The sequence below is a fragment of the Leucopleurus acutus genome, assembly GCF_964270905.1.
Source record: "Leucopleurus acutus genome assembly, chromosome: 20".
Classification (NCBI taxonomy): Eukaryota; Metazoa; Chordata; class Mammalia; order Artiodactyla; family Delphinidae; genus Leucopleurus; species Leucopleurus acutus.
In genome coordinates, this window is record NC_139162.1 from 19,613,415 (window position 1) to 19,639,765 (window position 26,351).

Consider the following 26,351-nt stretch of genomic DNA (forward strand, 5'->3'; position numbering starts at 1 on the left):
TCCAGGAAGATCCCACATGCCGTGGAGCAACTAAGCCCGTGCACCACAACTAGTGAGCCTGCACTCTAGAGCTTGTGAGCGACAACTACTGAGCCCGTGTGCCACAACTACTGAAGCCCACGCGCCTGGAGCCTGTGCTCCACAACAAGAGAAACCACCGCAATGAGAAGCCCGCACAGCCCGCACACCGCAACGAAGAGTAGCCCCTGCTAACCACAACTAGAGAAAAGCCCACAGACAGCAATGAAGACCCAATGCAGCCAAAAATAAATTTAAAAATTTTAAAAAAGTTCTTGTGTTACATTAGAAATAGCTTAAAATATTTTTTCTTATAATCTTAATGAATTTAAGGCACGTGCAGATTTTAGCTGTGGACATCTTAATACCGTCACTGTTTGTTAAAATACAATTTAAAAGGGGCTTCCCCCAGGACATGGAAGCAACCAAAGTGTCCATCAACAGATGAATGGATAAAGAAGATATGGCACATATATGAAATGGAATATTACTCAGCCGTAAAAAGAAATGAAATTGTTATTTGTAGTGAGGTGGATAGACCTAGAGACTGTCATACAGAGTAAAGTAAGTCAGAAAGAGAAACAAATACTGTATGCTAACACATAAATACGGAACCTTAAAAAAAAAAGGTTCTGAAGAACCTAGGGGCAGGACAGGAATAAAGATGCAGATGTAGAGAATAAAGATGCAGATGTAGAGCATGGAATTGAGGACACGGGGAGGGGGAAGGGTAAGCTGGGAGGAAGTGAGAGTGGCATAGACATATATACACTACCAAATGTAAAATAGCTAGCTAGTGGGAAGCAGCTGCATAGCACACGGAGATCAGCTGGTGCTTTGTGTGCACCTAAAGGGATAGGATAGGGAGGGTGGGAGGGAGATGCAAGAGGGAGGGGATATGGGGATATGTGTATACATATAGCTGATTCACTTTGTTTTACAGCAGCAACTAACACAACATTGTAAAGCAATTATACTCCAATAAAGATGTTAAAAATAAAAGGGGCTTTCCCTGGTGGCACAGTGGTTAAGAATCCACCTGCCAATGAAGGGGACACGGGTTCGAGCCCTGGTCCAGAAAGATCCCACATGCTGCAGAGCAACTAAGCCCGTGTGCCACAAGCTACTGAGCCTGCGCTCTAGAGCCTGCAAGCCACAACTACTGAGCCCATGTGCCACAACTTCTGAAGCCTGTGCGCCTAGAACCCGCACTCTGCAACAAGAGAAGCCACTGCAGTGAGAAGCCCACGCACCGCAACGAAGAGTAGCCACAACTAGAGAGAGCCCGCACATGGCCAAAAATAAAAATAAATTTTAAAAAATTATTTTTAAATACAATTTTAAAAAGACATATTTCATATGTATAGTTTTACCAGAAAACAAGAACAGGATACAAAGAGGAGGGAAGGTTGTAAAAGATTAATGATGGCAGTGCTTGGGGTTCAGACGGCCTCCTCCCCACGCCTGCGCACACCTACCCGAGGCCACGACGCCGGCCTCAGCGACCCCAGAGCCCGTTCTAACTCCTTCGGGCGAACGCCCCTTTGAGCAAAGAAAGCCTTTTACACAGGGAGCAGTGAGATTAGAGGATTTCCCCTTTATATTGCGACTTTCCACTACTTAAACAGGCGCACACTTGCTATCCGCCGCCCTTTGGAATGTGGGTGAGCAGTGGCCGGCGAGAGACTCGGCGTGGGGGCGGTGCGGCCGGAAGTCCCGCCCCACCGAAGTGCGCCGGGTATTCTCGGCGGGAAACCAGGTCGGGCGTCGTGCGAGGCGGGCGGCGAGGGAGAAAGGGCGAATCCCAGGGCGCTGCGACTTAAGGGTGAAGGCCGCGGCCTCCACTCCCTGCGCGTTTGGGTCCTGCCTCAGCCCCGCCTCGGAACCCGCCCGTCGCCTCCTGTGGAAGGTCCGGGATGCAGAACGCCCCGCTCTAACCTTCTTAACCGACCCACATGAGGGGATGGGGCGATGAGGCGGGATGAGGCCTTTCTGAGGAGGCGGTTGCCCCGGGCTGAGGCCCGCACAGGCAAAAAGAGAATTGTCACGTACGACTTAGGCGGCTAGAGCCTGGCCGGCGCTGCTGGGGCAGTTGTTTCTCAGATCGGGGGGTGGGAACCTGTGTTCCGCGTCACCTGAGGGGCAGGGCACGTTAACGGGACGGACATTCAGACCCACCCGCTGGCCTGCCGGTGAATCGCCCGTGGTGGAGCCGGCCTCGGGCCGCTAACGAGCGGCCACGTCCCTGCAGGAGTTGGAGAACCCTGGTCTAGGAGGGAAGGGCCCGAGGGACCACCTGTGCTCTTCAAAAGGAGTTCCTCCAGCTCTTTAGGTGAGCCAGGTCGTGGTGTTAATGAGTGCAAATGGACGAAACAGGGTGGAGTTAGTCTTCTCTCCTGGGGAAGATGTCTATCGGTTACCTGTGGAAACTGGGATGAGGTGATGAGGATGAATGCGGAACGGCTGCTCCAGTCTCCTGAGGCTGGGAGTGTTGATGTTGTAGTGAAATGGCTCCTGGTACCCTCAGCCTGTTTCTGGACCTGATCGACTGTTTTTTCTCAGTCTAAACTATTGTAACAGAAAGTTTACGTTACATTACTTGCATCTTGGCCGTTTCTCCCTTGCCTCTCCTACTTTAGGGGAAAGTTTCCACTTGGTATGAGCCCAAGCTGGGGATCCACTGTCAACAACTTAGTGGTGGCAGATATGGTGGGATTTTCAGCCCTGCCAGCCTTATGCACAGAAAGATGTCATTTATCTTTCAGATATTTTGAGGGTGCTATTTAGATTTCAAAAAGCTTTTCATGTTAACATTTTCTAGGCCACGTAAAAGAGGAATGTTCAGCTCATTTTCTTGCTTGAATTTGAATTTAACAGTAGTGTTTTGGGGAATTGATTGAGCGCAAACTGTAAGTAGGATAGTTTCTTCCTGTTACCGGGAAAAAAAATCCCTTTTTCCCCCTGTGAGAATACAGTAAATAATTTTGAAATCTTGTTCATGGCAGTCTGCATCTATTCACTAAGTTACTGAAAATACTTAATAATATGTTTTATTGGGCAGATGATTTTGTTCTTGGGATTATACTATATTTTATACTTTTAAATATAATTTTATAGTTATTCCTCCCTTAGAAGTCATAACTTGTCCTTTGCTGTGGATGTTTTTAAGCATGTAGCAGGTAAATAGATGACTTGTATTAATGCTACTAGATATTTGGCAAACTTTATCTTATTTTACTGTGCAAAGTAACCATTTATTAGAAAACAGTATAAGAAAGACAGACAAAGGGGAACAGAAGGTAGTTTGTGTTGTCAGCTTCAATTTAAAACATATCCCTCTTTAAATATGAAAATTATATTAAAAAGCAGAATAGATTGACTGATTAAAATTAAGGAAATAGTCCTTAAACTCCCTCACAAAGCAAAAACCTCCATGTGTGGTACGTCTTTTTTTTTTAACAGGCTGTTTTTTAATCTAGTCCTTTTCCAAATCCTAACCCATTTGCTCAAAGATAATGCAACCTTTAAAAAAGGATGTAAATTTTCCTGTAAATTTTCATTTATATATAGTATAAATGAAACAGACATATAGTATGTTTGTTTATAATATGTCTCCAAATTATATGTAGGAGGCAGTATAACAAGATAAGAGTGTAGCCCTTGCCTCAGATTTTCTTGGTTCCCATTCTAGCTCTGGCACTTACTAGCTGTTTGAACTTGAGCAAATTGTTTACTTTCTCCTCATCTATCTTTATCCTTACAGCTCCCCTGTAGGGTTATTGTAAAGACTAAAAAGATAGTATTTATAAGGTTTATAGGGGTTTATAGAGCCTGGTCTATCATTGGGCTTGCTGAACATTAGAAGCTTCTATTATAAAACTCGTGAAAAATGAAAAACAGTGAAATAAAACACCACCAGCTAAAGACAACAAGTGTTAATATGTTGCTCTTTTCCATCTAGTTTTATTTTATGTTTGCCTCTACATAATTGGGGTCATACTGTAGATAAAATTTTGAGTCTTGCTCTTTTGATTACATTGGTTTTTTTTTTTGTTTTTTTTTTGTTTTTTGGCGGTACACAGGCCTCTCACTGTTGTGGCCTCTCCCGTTGCGGAGCACAGGCTCCGGACGCACAGGCTCAGCGGCCATGGCTCACGGACCTACCCGCTCCGCGTAATGTGGAATCTTCCCGCACCGGGGCACGAACCCGCGTCCCCCGCATCGGCAGGCGGACTCCCAACCACTGCGCCACCAGGGAAGCCCTTGATTACGTTGTATCATAAGCATTTTTCCATACTGTCAAACATTTCAAGTAAATGTCAATATTCTTGTAACAATATCCTGTCCTGTGGATATACTATGATGTACCTACCCATTCCTTTTTAAATGGAATATTTAGGTTAAAAAAATGACAAAACTAGTAAATATTTGTATATTACTTTATAAAAGATTCTCATATTTATCATTAAATTTTTTGTTTGGGAATTTTCAGTTTGAGAGTTAAAATGAAAGAAAGGATAATTAACTATCTCTCTTTAACCACCCAGTGCTTTAGTAAATAAGAATTTTAGAGTTCTGTGAGTCCTGAATTATAGCTCTAAGAAATTAATTGGACTCTGATGTATTTTTCTAAAAAATCAGTTTAGCATTTTAAAGAATGTGAGAGGCCGTATCAGGGTTGCCAGTTATTTTTAAAATTCATCTAATGAATATAAACAGAGGTTTAAGCTTGAAAATAACCATGAGTTGTTAGAAAAAATTTTAGTATTAAGCTAAGCTTGTGAAGAGAAATGCACATCTAAAGAGTGTGTGCATATTTGTGTTTTAAACCTCTGGTTCATGGAGGAGTGCCCAATCTGAAATCATGGGATAAAAATTTACAGAAAAGAAAATAAGGAAGGAGAACCAGAAGTGGAGCAACTAGATTCAGTCAACCAGTCATTCCTGTGTTTGTTTAATAAAATGTGTTGAATGCCTGTAGTTCTTGAGTGCGAGGTGCATTTATGTATGTTTTCAAATTTAATTCTTGTAACAACTCTATGAAGTTGGAAATTTATATTTTACAGATGAGGAAACTGAGCCTTAGAGAACTTAAGCATACCTAATACCACACACCTAATAAGTTTCAGATTCAATCTTTGCTCTTCTGGTTTGAGAAAACTATTCTTTTCCTACCCCTTTGCATATATAATTCTGGAGTTCTCAAAATTGATTTAAATTGAGAAAATACCTTTATCTTATAGATGAAATATAGGTAAAAGAATGCAGACAAGCATGGAAAGTGAGGACGCAAAGAAAATACAAGGTGAGAAATTTATGGATCATATATCTGGAATTTGTTTTATAGTGTATTTGTGGGATATACTGCAGATTATCTGACAGGCACCAGGAAATGAAAGAATTATTCAGCAATTTACATGAATATTTATTAAGCATCTACTCTGTGCCTGTCACACTGACTTCAGGAAACTGACATTCTAATGGGAGATGGCATGTTGATAATTAGAATACCATATGATAGCTGATTTAATGGAGGTATATATAAGAACAGTGGAAACCTGAGAGGACCACCATCAAATTTCAGAGCTGTCCTCAGAAAAATGGAAATTTAATTCATGGGCATAAAGGAGGTTAACCAGAGAGGAAATATTAAAATAGAAAAGGATGGGGAATAGTATTCCCTAATGGACCCCATCACATCAGGGTTTGACTGAGGAAGAGGACCCTCAAAAAAAGACCGAGAAAAACATTTCAGAAAGGTCAGGAATGTGGTATTTTGGAAATCAGCCTTAGGAGAATGCTTTGAGAAAGATTACCCAAGAGCCTCAGTGTTAAGTATCACAGATGAAGACTGAAGTATCCACTGGATTTTTCATTTAGGAGGTCTTTTGTTTTATTAATAGTAAATTTAATAGATTTCAGCCAGATTGCAGTATATTGAGGTCTGGGTGGGAAATAGTCTGGAGACAGTATGAATAGCTTACTCTTCTTAAAAGCTTGTCTGAAGATATATGGCATTAACTAGAGGGAGGATGTAATGTTAAGGAGTCTTATAAGAGGTATAGAGATAAGAGAATATGTGAAGAGGGAGTGGGGATTATGGAGAGGGAGAAATTGAAGAAACTGGAAAGACGGGATAATTGCTGGAGATGCTCCTCTCAGATCATTTATCACACTATGGGAATTACTTACATCCTCTTCTGTCTCTATCACCAGATTGTGAGTTCCTTGGAATCAGAATCCCTATCTGATACAGAGTGGATGCATAGTAGACATTCAATAAAGATTTGTTATATGAATATATTTTAAAGAAGGTCATAGGCCTGTAATAGTGCCTTTTGAGTTGTATGCGAGAGAAATACAACTCAAACTAGTTCAAGAAAAAAAAGGAAACGTATCAGTTCATACAACTGGGAAACTCAGAGTTGTGAGGAAATGTTCTCCGAAGGAACCACAAGAAGGAAGAGGGAAATCATTCTGGGCAAGAAAAAAACTATAGTACAGTTGAACCTTGAACAACATGGGTTTGAACTGTGTGGGTCCACTTATATTCAGATTTTTTTTGATAGTACTACATGATCTGAGGTTGGTTGAATATGAGGATGTGGAAGCACAAATATGGAGGGCGGATTACAAATTATATGTGGGTTTTCAACTGAGTGGAGGGTCGGTGCCCTTAATCCCCGTGTTGTTCATGGGCCAACTGTAGTTGTAGTCATTGCAGGATCCCAAAACACAGGTGAATGTGTTAACCATGAACAGGATGGGAGCTGGGTCCTGGTGTGATATTGTAGAGGAAGAGGTAAGAATGGGTGTGGCTGCAGATATTTTTGTAGGAATTCTGTGTTGTGGAAAGTGTTCTGGGAATTCTGTGAAGGCCTAACATCTGTGTCTTTTTGACCGAGAGTTTATTATAGCATTTATAACCTGCTTTGCCCAGAGAGCAAGGCCGAGACAGAGATGACAAATAATTAATGGCTTATTCTCTGGAATCAGCCCTAAACAACTGACGGGAGCTGATAGATAAATACTCTCCACACTTTGACTGGGATGACTCTGAGACACATGGCTCTACCCTAGCTCCCAGAGTTTCCTGGTGGGGTTGCTTGTGTCTACCTTCCCTTTCTGTTTCATCTTTTCAAAAAAGTACTTGCACTCAAATTTTTGTTTCATGGTCTACTTCTGGGAGGCCTGAAATTAAAACATGAAGTGGAAGAGAAAGAGATGAGGTTTGAAGAGAGCTGAAGATTTGGAGTAGCCATTGAGGAAAATGGGAGAATCAACAAAAGGGAATTAGAGATGGAGCTGACCATGTGGGGTTGCTGAGTAGAGTAGGGGGGTGTAACCTGGAATGCATACCAAATATCTGCAATGGCATAACTGCTTAATTTTTTTTTCCTTTTAGCAATGCCTAAATTTGAGCTGAAAGAGCAGAGAAAAGAAACTGTTTTGAGTCACAATTAGGATTATAAAACATGTTTGGTAGAAGGAGAAGGAGTCCAAGGAATCCTAGCAAGATAATGGTTGTTGTGATGAATCATGGGATCTGGGATGAAGAGGGAAGGAAATGAAACCAAGTCTCTGAGAACATGAGTAAAGGAAGTAGAGATCATAGGGGTCAAGGAGTAAATAGAATAAGGAAGTAAGCCAGTTGAAAGAATTAGGAGTAATATTCAGAAAATGAAATAATGGAGTTGAAAATATCAGTGGTAGAGCTGTTCTGACTAATGAATGACAAGGGTCCAGATTTGGCCTTGGAAGTGAATAGCCAAATTTACATACAGTTTGCGACTTGCAAAGGAGAGAGACTGTGTCTTTCCCAGCATCCATATCAATCACCCAAAAGAACTGTGATTGGGGCCACTTCAGTCATTAGGTCAACTGCAGAGCATACCAGTAATTAAAAAAATATATACGTATACCTACAAATTTATTAAGATGTAATTGACATACCACGTAATTTACTCATTTAAAATATACAGTTCACTTGTTTCCATATATTCACAGTGTTGTACAACCATCACCACAATCAATTTTAGAACATTTTCATCACCCTCAAAGAAACCTGTACCCTTTAGCAGTCACCCGCCCCACACACACACCCCTGTTAACCCTAGACAACCACTAATCTGTTCTATGTCTCTAAATTTGCCTATTCAGGACATTTTATATAAATGGAATCACATAATATGTGGGCCTTTTTGACTAGCTTCTTTCACTTAGCATAATGTTTTCAAGGATCATCCATGTTGTCTCAGTATCTTCATTCCTCTTTTTTGTGGAATGATTCCATTGAATGGATATATCATATTTTATTTATCCATTCAAGAGTTGATGGACATTTGGGTCTCCACTGTTTGGCTATTATGAATAGTGCTGCTATGAATATCCATGTATAAGTTTTGGGGTAGACATATGTTTTCATTTCTTTTGGGTATATACCCAGGAGTGGAATTGCTGAATCTATGGTAAATTTATGTTTAACCTTTTGAGGAACTGCTAGACTGTTTACCAAAGCAGCTGTACCATTTTACATTCCCACAGCGATGTATAAGGGTTCCAATTTCTCCAAATCTTTGGTCAGAATGTTAGACTATTTTTGATTATAGCCATCCTAGTGGTTGTGAAGTGGTATCTAATTGTGGCTTTAGTTTGTACTTCCCTAAGAACTAATGATATTGAGCATCTTTTCATATACTTATTGACCATTTGTATATGTTCTTTGGAGAAATGTCTATTTAAATCCTTTGCATGCTTTTTAATTGGGTTGTCTTTTACTGTTGAGTTTTAGGAGTTCCTTATGTATTCTGAACACAAGCCCCTTATTGGATATATCTGATTTGCAGATATTTTCTTTCAGTCTGTGCGTTGTCTTTTTACATTCTTAATGATACCTTTTGAAGCTCAGAAATTTTCAGTTTTAAGTCCAATTTATTGAATTTGCTTTTATTGCTTGCGGTTTTGGTATTGTAAACACTTCAGTTTTTGTTTGCTTGTTTATTTTCTTCAGGAGTTATTGAAGGAGCTAGCTTGCATAGCCTGGAGAAGATAAAAACCCAGTTGTAGTTATCAGTAGGTGCTTTGTCTGGGAAGGGAGGGATTATGATAGGAAATATGAAAGTATGAAAAAGAAGTACAGAAGGAATTAAGAAAAGTACATAAAAAGTTTCTGTGCCTAGAATTGAAAATCACCATGCCCCATCAAAAATCCTCTTTGGCTTGTTATTGATGATGAATGGCTTATTGATATCTGTACAGTCACACTAACCTTCTTATGGTTTCTATTAATGTAGAACATGATCAATAAAAGTTTGCTGTTACTCCAAGACAACTCAGTGATAACCTTTGTACTATGATATTTTACTAACAAATTGAGTCATGAACTATTTCATTGAACCAAATTGCCAGTTGAATTTCTGTCAAGAGGAAGACTAATTGATTCACAATAGATCTTAGTTGTTTTTTTTTAGTGTGCTTCTCTATATTTTTTTCCTCCTTTCATCCTATATCTTTGAAAACTTTAAATATTAATTCAAGCATTATGTCAAAGTCTATGTACAATTTTATTTAAATCCTTAAAACCAAGACAAGAAATTGTTTAAAGGCTATTGTAAAGAATTTTATAGGGAAATGATTGTCTGTTGTTTCCTTTTAGTTGTAAATAAATATGGTTTTTTTTGTTTTTTTGTTTTTTTTGCGGTACGTGGGCCTCTCACCGCTGCAGCCTCTCCCGCTGCGGAGCACAGGCTCCGGACGCTCAGGCCCAGCGGCCACGGCCCACGGGCCCAGGCGCTCCGCGGCACGCGGGATCCTCCTGGACCGGGGCACAAACCCACGTTCCCCGCATCGGCAGACGGACCCCCAACCACTGTGCCACCAGGGAAGCCCGTAAATAAATATTTAAACTTTGTATTTTGATAAATTTTAACATGTGTATATACCCAGCATTGTGTAAACATCAGCATAATCAGTATAGTGAACATAGCTTCATGTCCCTTTGTAATACCTCCCTTCTGTGCCTTCCTGGACCTCCTTTCCCCAAGCAACCACTGATGTGCCTTCCATTACTGTAGACTAGTTTGTGTTTTTTCAGTATGTGGAATTGTACAGTATACTATCGTATACTCTTCTTTGTGTGTAGTTTATTTCACTCAGCATAAGTATTTTGAGATTTATCCATGTGGTTGTATGTATGAATAGTTAGTTCCTTTTTATCGCCAAATAGTATTCCATTGTATGGTTATACCACAACTTCTTTATCCATTCATCTGCTGATGGACATTTCAGTTATTTACAATTTTTGGTTATTACATATAATGTCACCATGAACATTTGTGTACAAGTCTTTGTATGTACATATATCTCCTTTTATTTTGAGTAAGTACTTAGGAGTAGAATGACTGCATCAAATTTTAGGTGTATGTTTAACAATTTATGAAACTGCTAAACTTTCAAAGTGGTTGTACTATTTTATGTGTCCACCAGCAGTATATGAGAGTTATAGTTCCTTTGTATCCTTGTCAAAATATGTTGTGGTCAGTCTTTTAAATTTTAGTCATTCTAGTGGGCATGTAATAATGTCTCCTTACGGTTTTAATTTGCATTTTCCTAATGATTAATGATGTTGAGCAGCTTTTCATGTGCTCATTTGCTATCTGTGTATCTTTTTTGTCTGTTCAAATCTTTTGCTCATTGTTTTATTGGATGGTTTGCTCTCGTTGAGTTTTGAAAGGTCTGTATGTTTTCTGGATATGTTTTTATCAGATATGTGCTTTACAAGTATTTTCTCCATTTGTGGCTTATCTTCACTTCAGAAAACACTACTTTTATTTTAAAGGTATTTTAAAAATTTATTTATTGTATTTATTTTTGGCTGCGTTGGGTCTTTGTTGCTGTGCGCGGGCTTTCTCTAGCTGTGGCGAGTCGGGGCTACTTTTCATTGCGGTGCGTGGGCTTCTCATTGTGGTGGCTTCTCTTGTTGCAGAGCATGGGCTCTAGGCGCCCAGGCTTCAAGAGTTGTGACTCGCGGGCTCTGGAGAGCAGGCTCAGTAGTTGTGGTGCACGGGCTTCGTTGCTTCGTGGCATGTGGGATCTGCCTGAGCCAGGGATTGAACCCGTGTCCCCTGCATTGGCAGGCGGATTCCTAACCACTGTGCCACCAGGGAAGCCCCTAATATAGTGTATTTTCATTTTCATTCAGTTCATTCTAAATAGCAGATATTTAAACCAATGTGGCTTTAATTAAAGAGAATAATATTTGGATTTTCTTTTCATATATTTCATGCAAAGGGAAAATCAAATAATTATAAGAAGTTCATTTCAAGTTATATTATCTAAGGAACATCTTTCTTTTACATATCTTTATTGCTTATTAGATTTTTAAAAAATTTTATTTATTTATTTGTTTTTGGCTGTGTTGGGTCTTCGTTTCTGTGCGTGGGCTTTCTCTAGTTTCAGTGAGCGTGGGCCGCTCTTCATTGCGGTGCACGGGCCTCTCACTGTCGCGGGCTCTCTTGTTGTGGAGCACAAGCTCCATACGCGCAGGCTCAGTAGTTGTGTCTCATGGGCCTAGTTGCTCCGCGGCATGTGGGATCTTCCCAGACTAGGGCTCGAACCCGTGTCCCCTGCAATGGCAGGCAGATTCTCAACCACTGCGCCACCAGGGAAGCCCCTGCTTATTAGATTTTAAAAAGTAATACATATTATTTAAAAAGCAAATACAAAGATATGTATTTAGAGTGTGAAATTTAAATGGTTAAATTTTGAAAGGAAATGTTTGGTTTAAAATAATGAAATTTTTGTTCTTTAGGAATGAAGACTGACCTGAACTTATTATTGGAGTGTCTGAAGTATCAAATGGACAATGCTTTTTCGCAAAAGGAAGCTCTGGTCACTATTCATTCAATTTGCCAACAAAACAGTAAGACATGATAGTGAATTTTTATTTGTGATTCTAGTTGTTTAGTATTGTGATATATGAAATATGCATAGTTCTTTCTCTTCTACTCAGTTATTTTACATATTATGTTACTGGGTTCATGTGATTTATTGTCCTTAAAATAATAATTACAATAAATATTCTTCTTTATTTTGTCTGCACACTCTACAGGTAATGCAGGTCTTTATTTTCGGGAAATTGGTGGTTTGATGTTTGTAAAAGATCTTGCAAAGTCAAGTGAACATAGTATGGTAAAAGAAGCAGCATTATATACATTAGGAGCTGTTGCAGAACAAAATGGTAAAATAAGAAAACTTTATTTCACTATCCTTTAATCATTGTGTTATACTTTAACAAACTACTAAAAAATAATTTTAGAATTCAATTCCTTTTTTACATGTCTGGATAGTTTTTTCCAGGTATTTTATTTAAATTAATGCATACCAAAGATTTTATTTATCTTATTAACTAATGAGGGAACGAGTGAAATGTTACAACTGTTTCAAAAGTAATGGCAAAAAACAATACTATAGGCATTTGGGAAAGCTGAAATTTAGGAATAGACACATAACTGGTCAGTGTCTGCAGGTTAAAAATCAATTATGTTCTACCGGTCAAAATGTTTTGCATTTCTGTGGACAAGAATAACTTGCATTAATATCAGTTTTCTACAATTTACAGAGTTATAAAATAGCCCAAAGACAGTAAAAGACAAATAATCTAGAAGGGTGCGCTAGACAGGACATTCAGTAATTGTTATCATCCATTTCAAAATCTTTCACAATTTTTCTTGCCATTAGTTGGAAACATTTTTTTTACTTTGTCTTTTACTATGCTTTTTTTTTGCCATATGAATGTTTTTTATTTTTATAAAAATAAAAATTCATCATTCTTTCTCTTTCTTGCTTTTAGATTTTGAATCATAAGAAAATTTTCCATACTCCCAGATTACAGGGGAATCCACCCATGTTTTCTTTTGGTACTTGTATGATTATATTTGTTAGTTATACATGTTTTATTCTTTTTGACTTTTCCTGGGATATGATGTGGTGAAGGTTCCAGTTTTATCTTTTTTTTTTTTTTTTTTTTTTTGCGGTTCGCGGGCCTCTCACTGTTGTGGCCTCTCCCGTTGCGGAGCACAGGCTCCGGACACTCAGGCTCAGCGGCCATGGCTCACGGGCCTAGCCGCTCCGCGGCATGTGGGATCTTCCCGAACCGGGGCACGAACCCATGTCCCCTGCATCGGCAGGCAGACTCTCAACCACTGCGCCACCAGGGAAGCCCTATCTTTTTTTTAATATGGCAATCCAGCTATCCCAACACTTCTTATTAAAAGTAGATCTTTTTCACATTGATTTGAGATGCTACCATTATCACTTAATGAGTCTATTTCTAGTTTTTCTATTCTGTTCATTATCTATATATCCAGGTACTTGAATCAAAATATGAAGATAACTTACAGCCATCTTATATGTGGATAAATATGCTTTCTGTATGGCCAACAAAAACATGTTTCTGTAGCATACCTGAAATGAGGTTAAATCTAAACTATTAGTTTGTCAAATAACTTTATATTCTTATATTTTCAACCGTTAAATATTTCTTCACCACTTGTTGAGAACCAAGCTGTGTGCTAGGCATTAGGGATAAATAAGACATTGCCTTTGCCTTTGAGAGTGTCTAAAAGCTATTCTAGACACTGGATATATGTGTTCATATTATTTTTTAAAAATTCTGCTTATTGCATGATTATCACCAAAAAGCCTCTCCTGTCGTGTAGGTATCATTTTTGTCTTTGGGAAAGATATTTTTATATCTAGAAAAGTCTTTAAAAATACCACAAGTATCATTTGTCCTTCTTTTCTAAAGCAGGTTTCTGAATTTTCTTAAATTTTTCTTTGGCTATGTTTTGTTACTTATCGTCAATTTTTTGGTCATGTTTTATTTTAAATTTTTGTTCAGTTAGGCTTTTATTGGAAATTCTGTGAGATTGCAATACATGTTTAGAACGTAGTCAACTACTTCTGGTTAAAATATTGCTTCTTTGGTCTGTTAATTGAGTAAGCACATAAGTTTGTCAGAATTTGTTTTATGACTAATAAATGTCAGTGAAATGAGAATTGGTTGAGAATTGTCCATATGGCAATTTTATATTTTGTTCAGCATATTTTAAAACTTGTCTGTGCTAATACATAGAAATTAAAATTATATTTTCATATTTCAGTTTACTGTCAGCAGACTTTGTGCACTTCAGAATTGTTTGAAGACTTAACTTGGTTCTTATCTAACAATGATTCAAACACAAATTTGAAAAGAATGTCTGTCTATGTTATTTTGGTTCTAGTTTCAAATAATAGTAAGTACATTCTCTTATGTTATGGAAATATTTTTAAAATAATAAATTGGAACAGTCATTATTAGTCCTTTTATTCTAGTCTTTATGTCAGTACCTTTTTTAATCTTACTAACTTCTGAGAACTACAGCTTTAAAGAAAAGAGAATTAATAGCATGCATTTAATTGTTTGATATTTATTAATTTAGTATTTTAAAAAATACTGAAGTGATTTGCATTATTTAATTAACATTGAAAAGAAACAGCTTTAAAAGCAAAAGGGGAGCGTTTAATGAATTAGTTTGGTTGATTTTCCACTGAATTGGCCATTTAATTATCATTGTATTTAAGGTCATTTTATCAGTCAGCAATGGTGTTAAATTTCATGTATCTCTTGGCGAAAGTTTTACTTTGTTTTTGTTGTTGTTGTTTTAGTTTTTATTTTGGAACAATCTTATTAGATTTACAGAAAAGTTGCAAGGGTAGTGTATAGAGTGTTCCTGTATACCTATTGCCCAGGCTAAGGTTATTTTATTAACATTGCTTATTTAAATCTTCAAATTGTTAGAAATATTATATGCATTTTAAATGCTTCTAGATTTTATTTTTTCTATTTTTATGTTTTGAATTAATTTTTTTTCTATTTTGGAGCATATTTTGGTATTGTAACACAGAACCATGCAAAATAAGTGTTTTGCAATTTTTAGAGGAAATTTGAATACTATCATTCTCTAAACGTAAGTAATGTATTTTCCGTAATAATCTTGATTACAGATTTTTACCTACTGTAATTCTGTATTGTACTTTATAATACTTTAAAGTGACTGAAAGTTATTTATTAAAAATACTACTGGGCTTCCCTGGTGGTGCAGTGGTTGAGAGTCCGCCTGCCGATGCAGGGGACACTGGTTTGTGCCCCGGTCCGGGAAGATCCCACATGCCGCGGAGCGGCTGGGCCCGTGAGCCGTGGCCGCTGGGCCTGCGCGTCCGGAGCCTGTTGCTCTGCAATGGGAGAGGCCACAACAGTGAGAGGCCCGCGAAGCGCAAAAAAAAAAAAAAAAAAAAAAAGCTACTTAAAAAAATACTACTTAAATGTTGTTCTCCATTTCTACAAAATTATTTTCTAAACAGAAGTCATATTCATGTAATATATGGCTATTTTTTTAAGGGACTGGACAGACGCTTGTGAGAGAAACAGGTTGTATTTCAGTTCTATCACAGTTGTTCAAGTAAGTAAATATACATTTCTTGTTATTAATTATTGATTTCTTAAGACCTTAACACATTTGTATTAATTACTTCCTTTTCTATTTAACCTAATAGGACAGTCCTTTCAAAATATGAGTTGAATTTGTCAGATGAAAATGTTTTCCAGAGTTATCAGTTGTGGTCTTCAGTGTGTAGTACTCTGTGTGTCTGTGTCAACAATCCTCAAAATGGTAATTATCTCAAATATTTACATATAAAAATAAAGATAAAAACAAATAAAAAACTGATATTTTCCAAGTATATTAAAATATGATTGCCTTTTTCTCCTTTCAGATGAAAATCAAATGCTTTGCTCTTCACTTTTTCCACATGCTAATGACTGGCTAATAAATTGCACGAAACCTGAGATAATTCGCCCTATTTGCTCATTTATTGGACTCACTCTTGCAAATAACAGTAAGTATTCATTCTTCTCTAGGTTATACTTTAAAAAACATATTTTAAAGCATAACAAAAACCTATTGAATTAATGAATTCCAGTAAGTTGTGTCATTTTGGATCCATTTATACTATTGTATAAGTTAAAATCTTATACATAGAAAATCTTAAAAATAGATGTTGTTAAGAAGATATGGGAAGATGGTGGTGGCAGCATAGTTTTGAGTCTTCCCATATATCCTCACAAAACAGAACACCTACACAGCAAAACTGTAAAAACCCACAGAGAGTGTTCTCTGACCACATAGAATTAAATTAGAAATTAATAAAAGTAAAACATCTAAAAAAGTCCCTAATATCTAGAAATTAAGCAACACAGTACTAAAAAAAACCCACATCAAAATAAAAATACAAACCTATGAATCACAAATCATAAAGGAAATTAGAAATGTTTTTAACTTAATGGTAATGAAAACACAAAATTAAACAGTGGGATGCTGCAAAATCAGTGTTTAGATGGAAATTTATAGCAATAAGGCTTGCATAGGAAAGAAGGAAGGTCTCAAATCAATTATATTAGTTTCCACCTAAGAAACTAGAAATCAGAGCAAGTTAAACTCAAAGTAAGCATAACAAAGGAAATAACAAAGAGAAGATTAGCAATCAATGAAATAGAAAAAGAACAGTGTAATCAATTAAACCAAAAGCTAGTTCTTTGAAAAGATCACTAAAATGGATCCTTTACCCAGACTAACCACGAAATAGAAGGCCCAAATTATAAGAGATGAGAGATGACATCTCTATATCTTAACAGATATTAACAGGATAACAAAGGAATAGTAGAAACAACCTTATGCCATTAAATTTGATAACTTAAATGAACTGGACAAATTCTTTGAAAGACACAAACTACAAAAGCTCACTCAAGAAGAAATAGATAACCTGAATATTCCTATATCTAATAGTGAAATTGAATTTGTAGTTTAAAACCTTAACACAGGAAATTCCAGGTCATAAAGGCTTCACTGGGGCTTCCCTGGTGGCACAGTGGTTAAGAATCCGCCTACCAGTGCAGGGGACATGGGTTTGAGGCCTGGTCCGGGAGGATCCCACATGCTTCAGAGCAACGAAGCCCGTGCGCCACAACTGCTGAAGCCTGTGCTCTAGAGCCCACGAGCCACAACTATGAGCCTGCAAACCACAACTATGAGCCCGCATGCCACAACTACTGAAGCCCACGTGCCTAGAACTTGTGCTCCACAACAAGAGAAGCCACCACAATGAGAAACCCGTGCACTGCAACGAAGAGTAGCCCCAACTCGCCACAACTAGAGAAAGCCTGCACGCAGCAACGAAGACCAAACGCAGCCAAAAATAAATAAAAGAAAAGAAAAAAGGCTTCACTGGTTCATTCTACCAAACATTTAAGGAAAAAAAATTCTACATAAATTATTCCAGGAAATACAAGTAGAAGAAACACTTCCCAACAAACTTTTAAGGGCAGCATTATTTCCACACTAAATCTTGAAAAAGACATTACAAGAAAACTGTAGCCCAATATCCTTTATGATCATAGATGCAAACATCCATAACAAAATATTAACAAATCAATCCAGCAATATATAGAAAGGATAATATATTCTGACCAAGTGGCATTCACTTTAGGCATGCAAGATTGGTTTAACATTAGGAAATTCACAATATACATAGACTAGAAAAGAAAAAATATATGATCTCCAAAGATGCAGGAAAAGCTTTTCACATAATTCAACATACATTCATGACAGAAGATTTTGGTAAGCCAGGAATAGACGGGAACTTCCTCAATGTGATGAAGGGCTTCTACAAAGTACTACAGCTAACATACTTAAATGGTGAAAGACTTAATGCTTTCCCCCTAAGATTGTAAAAAAGACAAGGATGGCCACTCTCATTATTTGACTGGACATCCAAGTCAGTGCAGTAAGGCACGAAAATGAAATAAAAGGCATAGAGATTGAAAAGGAAGAAGAAAATATAGTATTTATTCATAGATGACATGATTGTCCGAAGAATCTACAAAAAGCTACAGAGCTAATAAGCGATTTTAGCAAGGTTACAGGATACAAGGTCATATACAGCAATACTAGCAACACTTGGGAACTTAAAGTAACTGCCATTTACAATAATATAAAAACAACAAAATACTTAGGGGTACATTTAATGATTTCATCTGCTATATCTATATGCTGAAAACTATAAAACATTGCTGAGATAGAACTTTAAATTAATGGGAGAGAGATCATATTCATGGATTATAAGATTCAATATTGTTATACTGTCACTTCTCAAATTCACCTCTAGATTCTTGGCACTCCCCATCAAAATCTCAACGGGCTTTTCTGCAGAAATTGACAAGCTGATTCTAAAATTTACATGGAAATGCAAAGGGGCTAGGATAGTCAAAATTATTTTGAAAAAGGACAAAATTGTAGGGTTTATATTACCTGATTTCAATACTTACTATACAGTAATCAAGAGTGTAGCATTGGTGTAAGTGTAGACATAGATCAATGGAAAAAGTAGAGAACCTAGAAATAGACATATATATATGATTGATTTTCTACGAATATTGATTTTCTATAAAGGTGCCACAGTAACTCTGTGTTGGAAAAGGTAGAAACAAATGGTGCTGGAAAAAGTACTTATCTATCTGTGAAATATGAAGCTCAACCCTTACCTTACACAGTATACACAAATTAACTTGAAATGATCCCTACACCTTAATGTAAGAACTGAAACTATAAAACATCTAGACAAAAACATAGGAGCATATCTTTATAATTTAGGAGTAGACAGATTTCTTAGGACACAAAAAGCATGAGCCACTAAAGAAAAGATTATAAATCGGACTGCACTGAAATTAAAATCTTTTACTCTTCAAAAGATCCTGTTAAGGTGAAAAGGCAAGCCATAGAGTGGGAGAAAATATTTGTGAAATGTACATCTGATAAAGAACTTGTACCCAGGAAAACCCCAAGGAGATAGCCCTATACACCCACTAGCATGGCTAAAAGTAGAAAGGCTAGTGATATTAAATAGTGATGAGGATGTGGAACAACTAGAACCTTCTCACACGTTGCTGGTGTGTATCTACATTCAGATGTTTAAAGCAAATAGTCATGTTTCACATGCAAAGGAACATATCTCTATAATTTCAAAAATTGAAATCTATTTCCATGATGCTTTGACATTTCCTCTTTCTTTAAGTACCAACTTAGATGAGTAACACTGCTGTGTCCTACTTATAGGACCTTATTACTCTCAGCAAACTGACATGAAATAGATTGGAGGTAATTTGAAATATTCAGTGTACAGGTGTAGACTAGGATGTTCTTCTGCTTATAAGCCTGAATTTTCATTACATAGACTATAAATGAAAATCTTTGTGGTAACATAGTGCCCAATTTCATCTAAGAATTTTAAGATACTTCCTTTTTTAAAGATTTTTTTAATGAAAATACTTTGTAGTAAAGAAGCCTATTTTGGAGTCTCCATAATATTGAAAATGTTTGCTTATCCTTAAATAACATTTCCTAACAGTTCTGTTCTGATGTAGAAATTTTTGAACATGATTTTTTTAGATTAAGATTTTTGTGTTTTATTGAACAATACAAAAAGTAATTTTTGTGTTTAAATCATCCTGGCTCAATTTGTGGTACTAGGGTAGACTGGGAAGAAGGTTTGTGACAGAATTATAATCACTAGCCCATATATCCATTTGTTATATGCCCATTGCTGGGATAGGGGCTGTTGAATTCACAGACCTGTGGGGTACTTGGCCATCAGAATCATTTCCTACAGGGGAACAAAAGACTAAATGCTTTTTAAAAATGTATCTGTCATCCAATCTTTGCTTGGAATAGTTGCTATGACTCTCAACAATATGTTATACTTTTATGCTCCAAGAAGTAAAAGAATTAGGCTTAAATAAGATGGATGAAATATGTGGTTTTTTTGAAACAGTTAATTTTCTCTGCCCTTTGTTGATTCAGATTTGAGGAATGAGTTATGTTGGAATTCAGAAAGTAGTCAGCCTGCTAATTGTAATACCAAGCTAAATGAATGAATCTATTCTTTATAGCTCTTGAAGGACTTGAATTTAATGTCATTCTTGCAAAATATACCAGTTCTTGCTAAATGAAACAAGATATCTAACATACAAGAAAAAAGTACTGTACTATACATGTAGTTGTACTATGTCAAAGTGAGTTTCTTATGTAAGTAAATAAAATCAATCTTGTGATTATGTATATGCACAGGTAAAGATTGGATTTTTCATTTTGGGATTTTCAGTAAGTATTTTAAAAAGTCAAGTTAATGTTATATTTAGTTCAAATTAATTTAATGAAACCATATACTTGTTTGAAGTATAATAGTTCTGCTACTTTATTCCTTAAGCATACGTGCAGAAATACTTTATATCTGTGGGTGGACTGGATATATTGTCTCAAGTTCTTGTGCAGTTGGAATCTGATTCACACAAGACTCTTTCCAGTGCTAAGCTTGCAGTGGTGGTGACAAAGACAGTGGATGCATGTATTGCTGATAATCGTGAGTGAAAACACTTAGTAATTTTTCTGCAATTGCATTTTGCTTCAATTCAGCATGGTGAATGTTAAAATGATAGATTGAACGCTAACATGGATTGGACTTCCAGTTTCTCATAAGTGGGAGAGAAACTTAGAAATTATCTAATCCAACTCCTTATTTTCTCATGGAGGTTATGACTTCCCTAAGAATTCAAATCTAGGTCTTCTGAGTTCAGGTTTGATGATAGAATCAAGATAAGAGTCTGTCAGTCCTAAACCTTTGTTTCACTTAAAAAGCTGCATTAAATGAAAAAGTTTACTCCACATGGCCCGTGCCAATGCCCGGCTCTTTGGCATCCGGGCAAAAAGGGCCAAGGAAGCCGCAGAACAGGATGTTGAAAAGAAAAAATAAAGTGCTGTTGGCAACTTGTGATAAAAAAAAAAAATTTAGATGAGAAATCAAGGGACATTTTGGAGACATAGGGAATGGAAAGCCCAATTTATAGATTTTAAAAAGTGAGATAAAGAATTAAGGTATGCCTCTATCTGATAAGCTTGAGATAGACTTACCCTACTGTAACCAGTGAGTAACAGAACCACACTTGAACTCATGGCTGCTTCTCACATGTACAGATACTGAGGAATGATAGTCTATAAATCTCTGTAACTCTCGACATTCACAAATAACTGAAAAAAATAGATCATTTTTAAAAAAATCAGTTATTTAGGGCCTGCTATGTGCTGGGCTCTATGTGAGCTCTAGAGATACAAAAATTATTAAGATGTAGTCTGCTGAGGAATTCACAACCTTTTTGTTGCTGTCAGTAGTTAGACTCTGAACTCTGTTAAAAAAGAAAAAAAAAAAACACCACACATACACACGAAGAACAAAACCGTGAGAAGTGTAGCTTAAATTGGTGGACTTCTTGAATTTTTCACATCTCAGTGTAGCTTCAGGTATGCTCCACGGCATCATTAACGTCAGTAGAACCGTGGCCAGTTAATAGTGTATTTCAATGACAGGCAGGAATCGATTTCATAGGAAGGTCTTTACTGTCAATCTAAATAAGAGGAGGAATGTAAGGTGAGAGTAAGTAGCTTTTAGGAAGGTAGTATTATTACTTCATATTCACAACATTATGCAGGACAACTTAGAAGAAAGCATTCTTCAAAAAACTTGCTTTAGTATAATGTCTTTAGTATGGGAAGAGGAATTAATGAGGGCTATATAAGCCACCATTTTATTACAATGAATTTGTTTATAGTCACACATATATATACATATATATTAGATGTTATATGAGATGTGAATTTTAGATATTATGTAGTTACATAATGTCATTCTCCCAGGATAAGATCTGAAAAATAGTATAATGTAATATCTGGAAAATACTATATGTATAACTATACGTTTTAAGTTTGTACTTGTTCTTTTTTTCCTTTTTTAGCTACTTTTGGGGTAGTACTATCCAAGTACCACATTGTTTCAAAACTTCTGGCATTACTGCTTCATGAAAGTCTGGATTCAGGAGAAAAATTTAGTATCATACTTACTGTTGGTCATTGTACAGAGGATTGTGGTAAGTATTGGATTTATTTTGTGTGTTAGTTAAAACGGTGGAGTGGAAATACACTATTCCTCCCCACCCACCCAGCTTAAAAGTATTGCCTTTCTCCTAATCCCCAAACCAGTCATTTTGCTCCTCATCCTTCTTCAGCCGTGGTATTCAGTCAGTCCCTAAGACCTGTGGCTCTACTTCTGTTTACCCCTCCTTATTCCCTTCTGCTCAATTCCAGTGCTATTTTCCCCATTTAAGCCCTCAGCCGCTCAACATCTTTCACCAGTTATTACAATAGATTCCTCCCTGGGTCCTCTTCCTTCTATCTCCATTTTTCAATCCACTCTTCACACTGCTGCACAGATACGATCCTGTTTTTCCTTGTTGAAAACCTTAGAAAGTTCTTTCTTTCTCTACTTATCATTCTCTCCTCTCTCTCTTTTTTCTCTTCCCCTTCCATTTTCTCCTTCTCTCCACTTTCCTGCCATTCTTCCTCTTTCCACTTTCCTCCTTTCCAACCCTCTTCATTTTTTTTTAAAATAAATTTATTTATTTTATTTTTGCATTGGGTCTTTATTGCTGTATGTGGGGTTTCTCTAGTTGCAGCAAGAGGGGGCTACTCTTCATTGTGGTGCATGGGCTTCTCATTGCAGTAGCTTCTCTTGTTGTGGTGGCTTCTCTGTTGCGGTGGCTTCTCTGTTGGAGAGCACGGGCTCTAGGCATGCAGGCTTCAGCAGTTGTGGCGCACGGGCTTAGTTGCTCCGTGGCATGTGTGATCTCCCCAGACCAGGGCTTGAACCCGTGTCCCATGTATTGGCAGGCGGATCTTAACCACTACGCCACCAGGGAAGTCCCCCAACACTTTTCACTTTCCTCTCTCCTTTCTCTCTTCCTCCAATCTCCTCTCTCTCCTCCTCCCACTTTTCCACTTCCCTCTTTTTATTCTCTCTTGCTTCTTCTGCTCTCTCTTCCCTCATTTTCCATTCTCTCCATTCGTTTATTTCTCTATACTTTCTCTTCACCTCTGTATAATTTAGGATTCACTATACCTTTAAAATTTTAATTTAATTTTTATTTTTTTATTGAGGTATAATTGACAACAAAACCTTTTTTTAAACCAAGTGAGAGCAGTTTCTTTACTCTTATGAGGTGTGACACTGCTCTGTGGCTGTGTTTATCACTGTGTTTAAGAGATTATCACTTATGAGACTTAGGTATCTTATATAAGTAGATTATTTTCTAAATTGAAAATACCTTTAAACTTTGTTTTTCTGTATTTTAAAATTTGAACTATGTTCATAATTATCACAAGGAAGAATTATGACCTCATGCATATAGTTTAAGATAAAATAACTATTGGGAATTCCCTGGTGGTCTAGCGGCTAGGACTCTGCACTTCCACTGCCGGGGCCGGGATTCAATCTCTGGTCAGGGAACTAAGATCCTGCAAGCCGCGCAGTGTGGCCAATAAATAAATAAATAAATAAAGTAACTGTCTTCTGCTTTAATCTTTGATGTGTTTTCCAGAGGAAAATCAGTATGACCTTTTTAAAAGCAATGGGCTTCCACTCATGATACAAGTCTTAACTGAATCTCAGGACGAGGAACTAAACAAAGCTGCCACTTTTGTGCTTCACAACTGCAAAAAAATTAGTAAGTTTACTATTACTTTAAAAAAATACCAACTAAACTTTATGCAAGAGAATTATATCTGCTTTGATGAACCAAGCCCCTTTAGCTCCCAAGCTCTTCTTACATTTGAAAAGCAGATTATATAATTTTGACGTGACAACTAGAGTACTACAGCGTGTAAAAAACTTATATGGAAGAGAACAACAGTATAGATAATTCACTTATTTAATGCAGTGTGGACAGATTTAGCTGTAGGACTTAAATTTGAGGGCTACAAGTGACTTATGATTAAATCATAACATAAAGTACCTTAATTTATTTATTTAAAAAATGTTTGAGTGTCTCTTATTTGCCAGGCACTGTGCTAGGCATTAGGGATACAGTGATAAGAAACAATAGTCTATGTGTTTACAGAGCTTAGTGTAACTAGAGAAATAGGTAGTAATTGAATAATCCCAAAAATGAATGTGTTATTATAAATTAACGTACAGGTTAAGAATGGATGGAGCACAGATCTTAACCTGTAACAGGGACTGTGACCTAGACTTGGAGCAGAAAAGGCTTTGGGAGGAAGTGATTCTTCATCTGAAATCTGAATGTAGAGAGTTAATTAGGTGAAAAGAAGGGAGTTTGTTATGGTCCAGTGTCTCAGGCATACGCGACAGTGAGGCACAAATGTCCTGTGAGAGGAGGGAGCCTGGTGCATTGAAGGAATTGATGGCTGAAGCATAGAGAAAGTGGCCATGAAAAGGATTTTGGTCTTTTGGGAGAAAACTGCTGCCACAATATGTAAAAAGAGAATTTAAAAGAATATAGGAAGGAACCACTTTATGGAAACTGTGTTAAAAAAAAAAAACTAAAACCAGTAGCCATAAACCTGAGGGTGTTTGTATGCCTAGCATAACATGTTTTCTTGCTATTTTCTTTTCTCTATAATTCTGAAGAGTAAAATCTAATTTATGACTCTTTGTGTCCTCAGCCTCTGCCAAGCACTTGCTTTCCACTTATTTTCAGTACCACTTAGGCAGTTAAGATGGTTTGGATGTGCAAAATTTAGAGAAGGGGGTATGGGGTATGAGTTTGTCTTTATTTAAAGTGTTAAAATAACATTTCTAGTAATGGATAAACTCCTATTTTTTCCCATATTATAAAGCTGAGAAGTTATCTCTAAGTCTAGGAGAATATTCTTTTGATGAAAACGAAGAACAATTAAAGGACATAAATATGAAAGAGAAGAATCTTGAAGATTACTGGAAGAAAGCGAAGGAAATTCTACACAGAATAGAACAACTTGAAAGAGAAGGAAATGAGGTTGGCTTCTTTGTTTCAAAGAATGTAGAACTTTTTTCAAATATTTTTTAATAATACAGATTGGAGGGTAAAATATTTTTCTTGCCAAGTTACTTTTTATTTTAATGGTTTTAAATTTAAAATTCATTAGTAATACTTGAGGAATCATCCTTGAACACAGAAAAAATATTTTTAAAAAGTGGAAATGATGACTGAAAAAATAAGAGACATGGAAGATAGAGCCAAGAGATCTATCATTTGTATAATAAGCGTTCAAGAAGGAGAAAGAATGGAGAAGTAATAATCTCTCTCTCTCTGTATGTGTGTGTATATATATACACACACATACAGTTGACCCTTGAACAGGTGTTTGAACTGCTTGAATCCACTCATACATGGATTTTTTTCAATGAATATGTACTACAGCACTACACAGTGTCAGGCTCTCAGGTTGGTTGATTCAGTGGATGTGGAACTGTGGATATGAAGGGCTGACTGTAAAGTTATATGTGGATTTTCGACTGCCCCATGTTGTTCAAGGGTCAACTGTATATATACACATGTTTATGTATGTATATATACACATACACACATTTCCATATTTTAAAAAAATAATTAATTTATTTATTTTTGGCTGCGTTGGGTCTTCGTTGCTGCCCCCAGGGTTTCTTTAGTTGAGGCGAGCGGGGACTACTCTTCGTTGCCATGTGTGGGCTTCTCATTGCAGTGGCTTCTCTTGTTGCCGAGCACAGGCTCTAGGCATGCGGGCTTCAGTAGTTGTGGCATGCTGGCTCAATAATTGTGGCTCGCGGGCTCTAGAGTGCAGGCTCTGTAGTTGTGGCTCACAGGCCCAGTTGCTCCACAGCATGTGGGATCTTCCAGACCAGGGCTCAAACCCATGTCCCCTGCATTGGCAGGCAGATTCTTAACCACTGAGCCACCAAGGAAGCCCCATTTCCATATTTTTACTATGTATGTATGCTTTGTGTCTTTGTATGTGCATGCATTTAAAAAAATAAAAACACAGTATCTAATTTAGTAATTTTATTCTTTTAAATGACTGAGTAGTATTCAATATCATAGATTACCATATTTGATTTAACTAGTCTTTTATTGATGGACATTTAGAAAATATTTAATCTCTCACCAGTGTAACCAACTCTAGAGTAAGTATCCTGCTACATTTATATCTTTGTAAGAGCTTTATTGAGATATAAATCACATTCCATACAATTGACCCAGTTGAAGTATACATTTCATTGGTTTTTAGTATACTCACAGAATTGTGTGACCATTACCACATTTAATTTTAAAACATTTTTATCACCCCAAAAAAGAAACTCCATACCATTTAGCAGTCACC

The 26,351-nt window shown here is 36.9% G+C and overlaps 1 protein-coding gene across 1 annotated transcript in view; it reads left to right on the forward strand.

Moving 5' to 3' along the window:
* Positions 1-5,181: 5,181 nt before the first annotated feature.
* The window catches only part of TERB1 (telomere repeat binding bouquet formation protein 1), a gene marked incomplete at its 3' end in the record, with an annotated part of 43,181 nt that continues 22,011 nt past the window's right edge, over positions 5,182-26,351 (forward strand). The window contains exons 1-11 of the mRNA XM_082863237.1: positions 5,182-5,323; positions 11,828-11,938; positions 12,128-12,256; positions 14,181-14,312; positions 15,458-15,518; positions 15,613-15,728; positions 15,832-15,954; positions 20,377-20,529; positions 21,956-22,087; positions 23,594-23,719; positions 24,852-25,009. Coding sequence (XP_082719363.1) covers positions 5,281-5,323; positions 11,828-11,938; positions 12,128-12,256; positions 14,181-14,312; positions 15,458-15,518; positions 15,613-15,728; positions 15,832-15,954; positions 20,377-20,529; positions 21,956-22,087; positions 23,594-23,719; positions 24,852-25,009 — 1,284 coding nt within the window. The 5' untranslated portion in view covers positions 5,182-5,280. The remainder of the gene's footprint in view (positions 5,324-11,827; positions 11,939-12,127; positions 12,257-14,180; positions 14,313-15,457; positions 15,519-15,612; positions 15,729-15,831; positions 15,955-20,376; positions 20,530-21,955; positions 22,088-23,593; positions 23,720-24,851; positions 25,010-26,351) is intronic.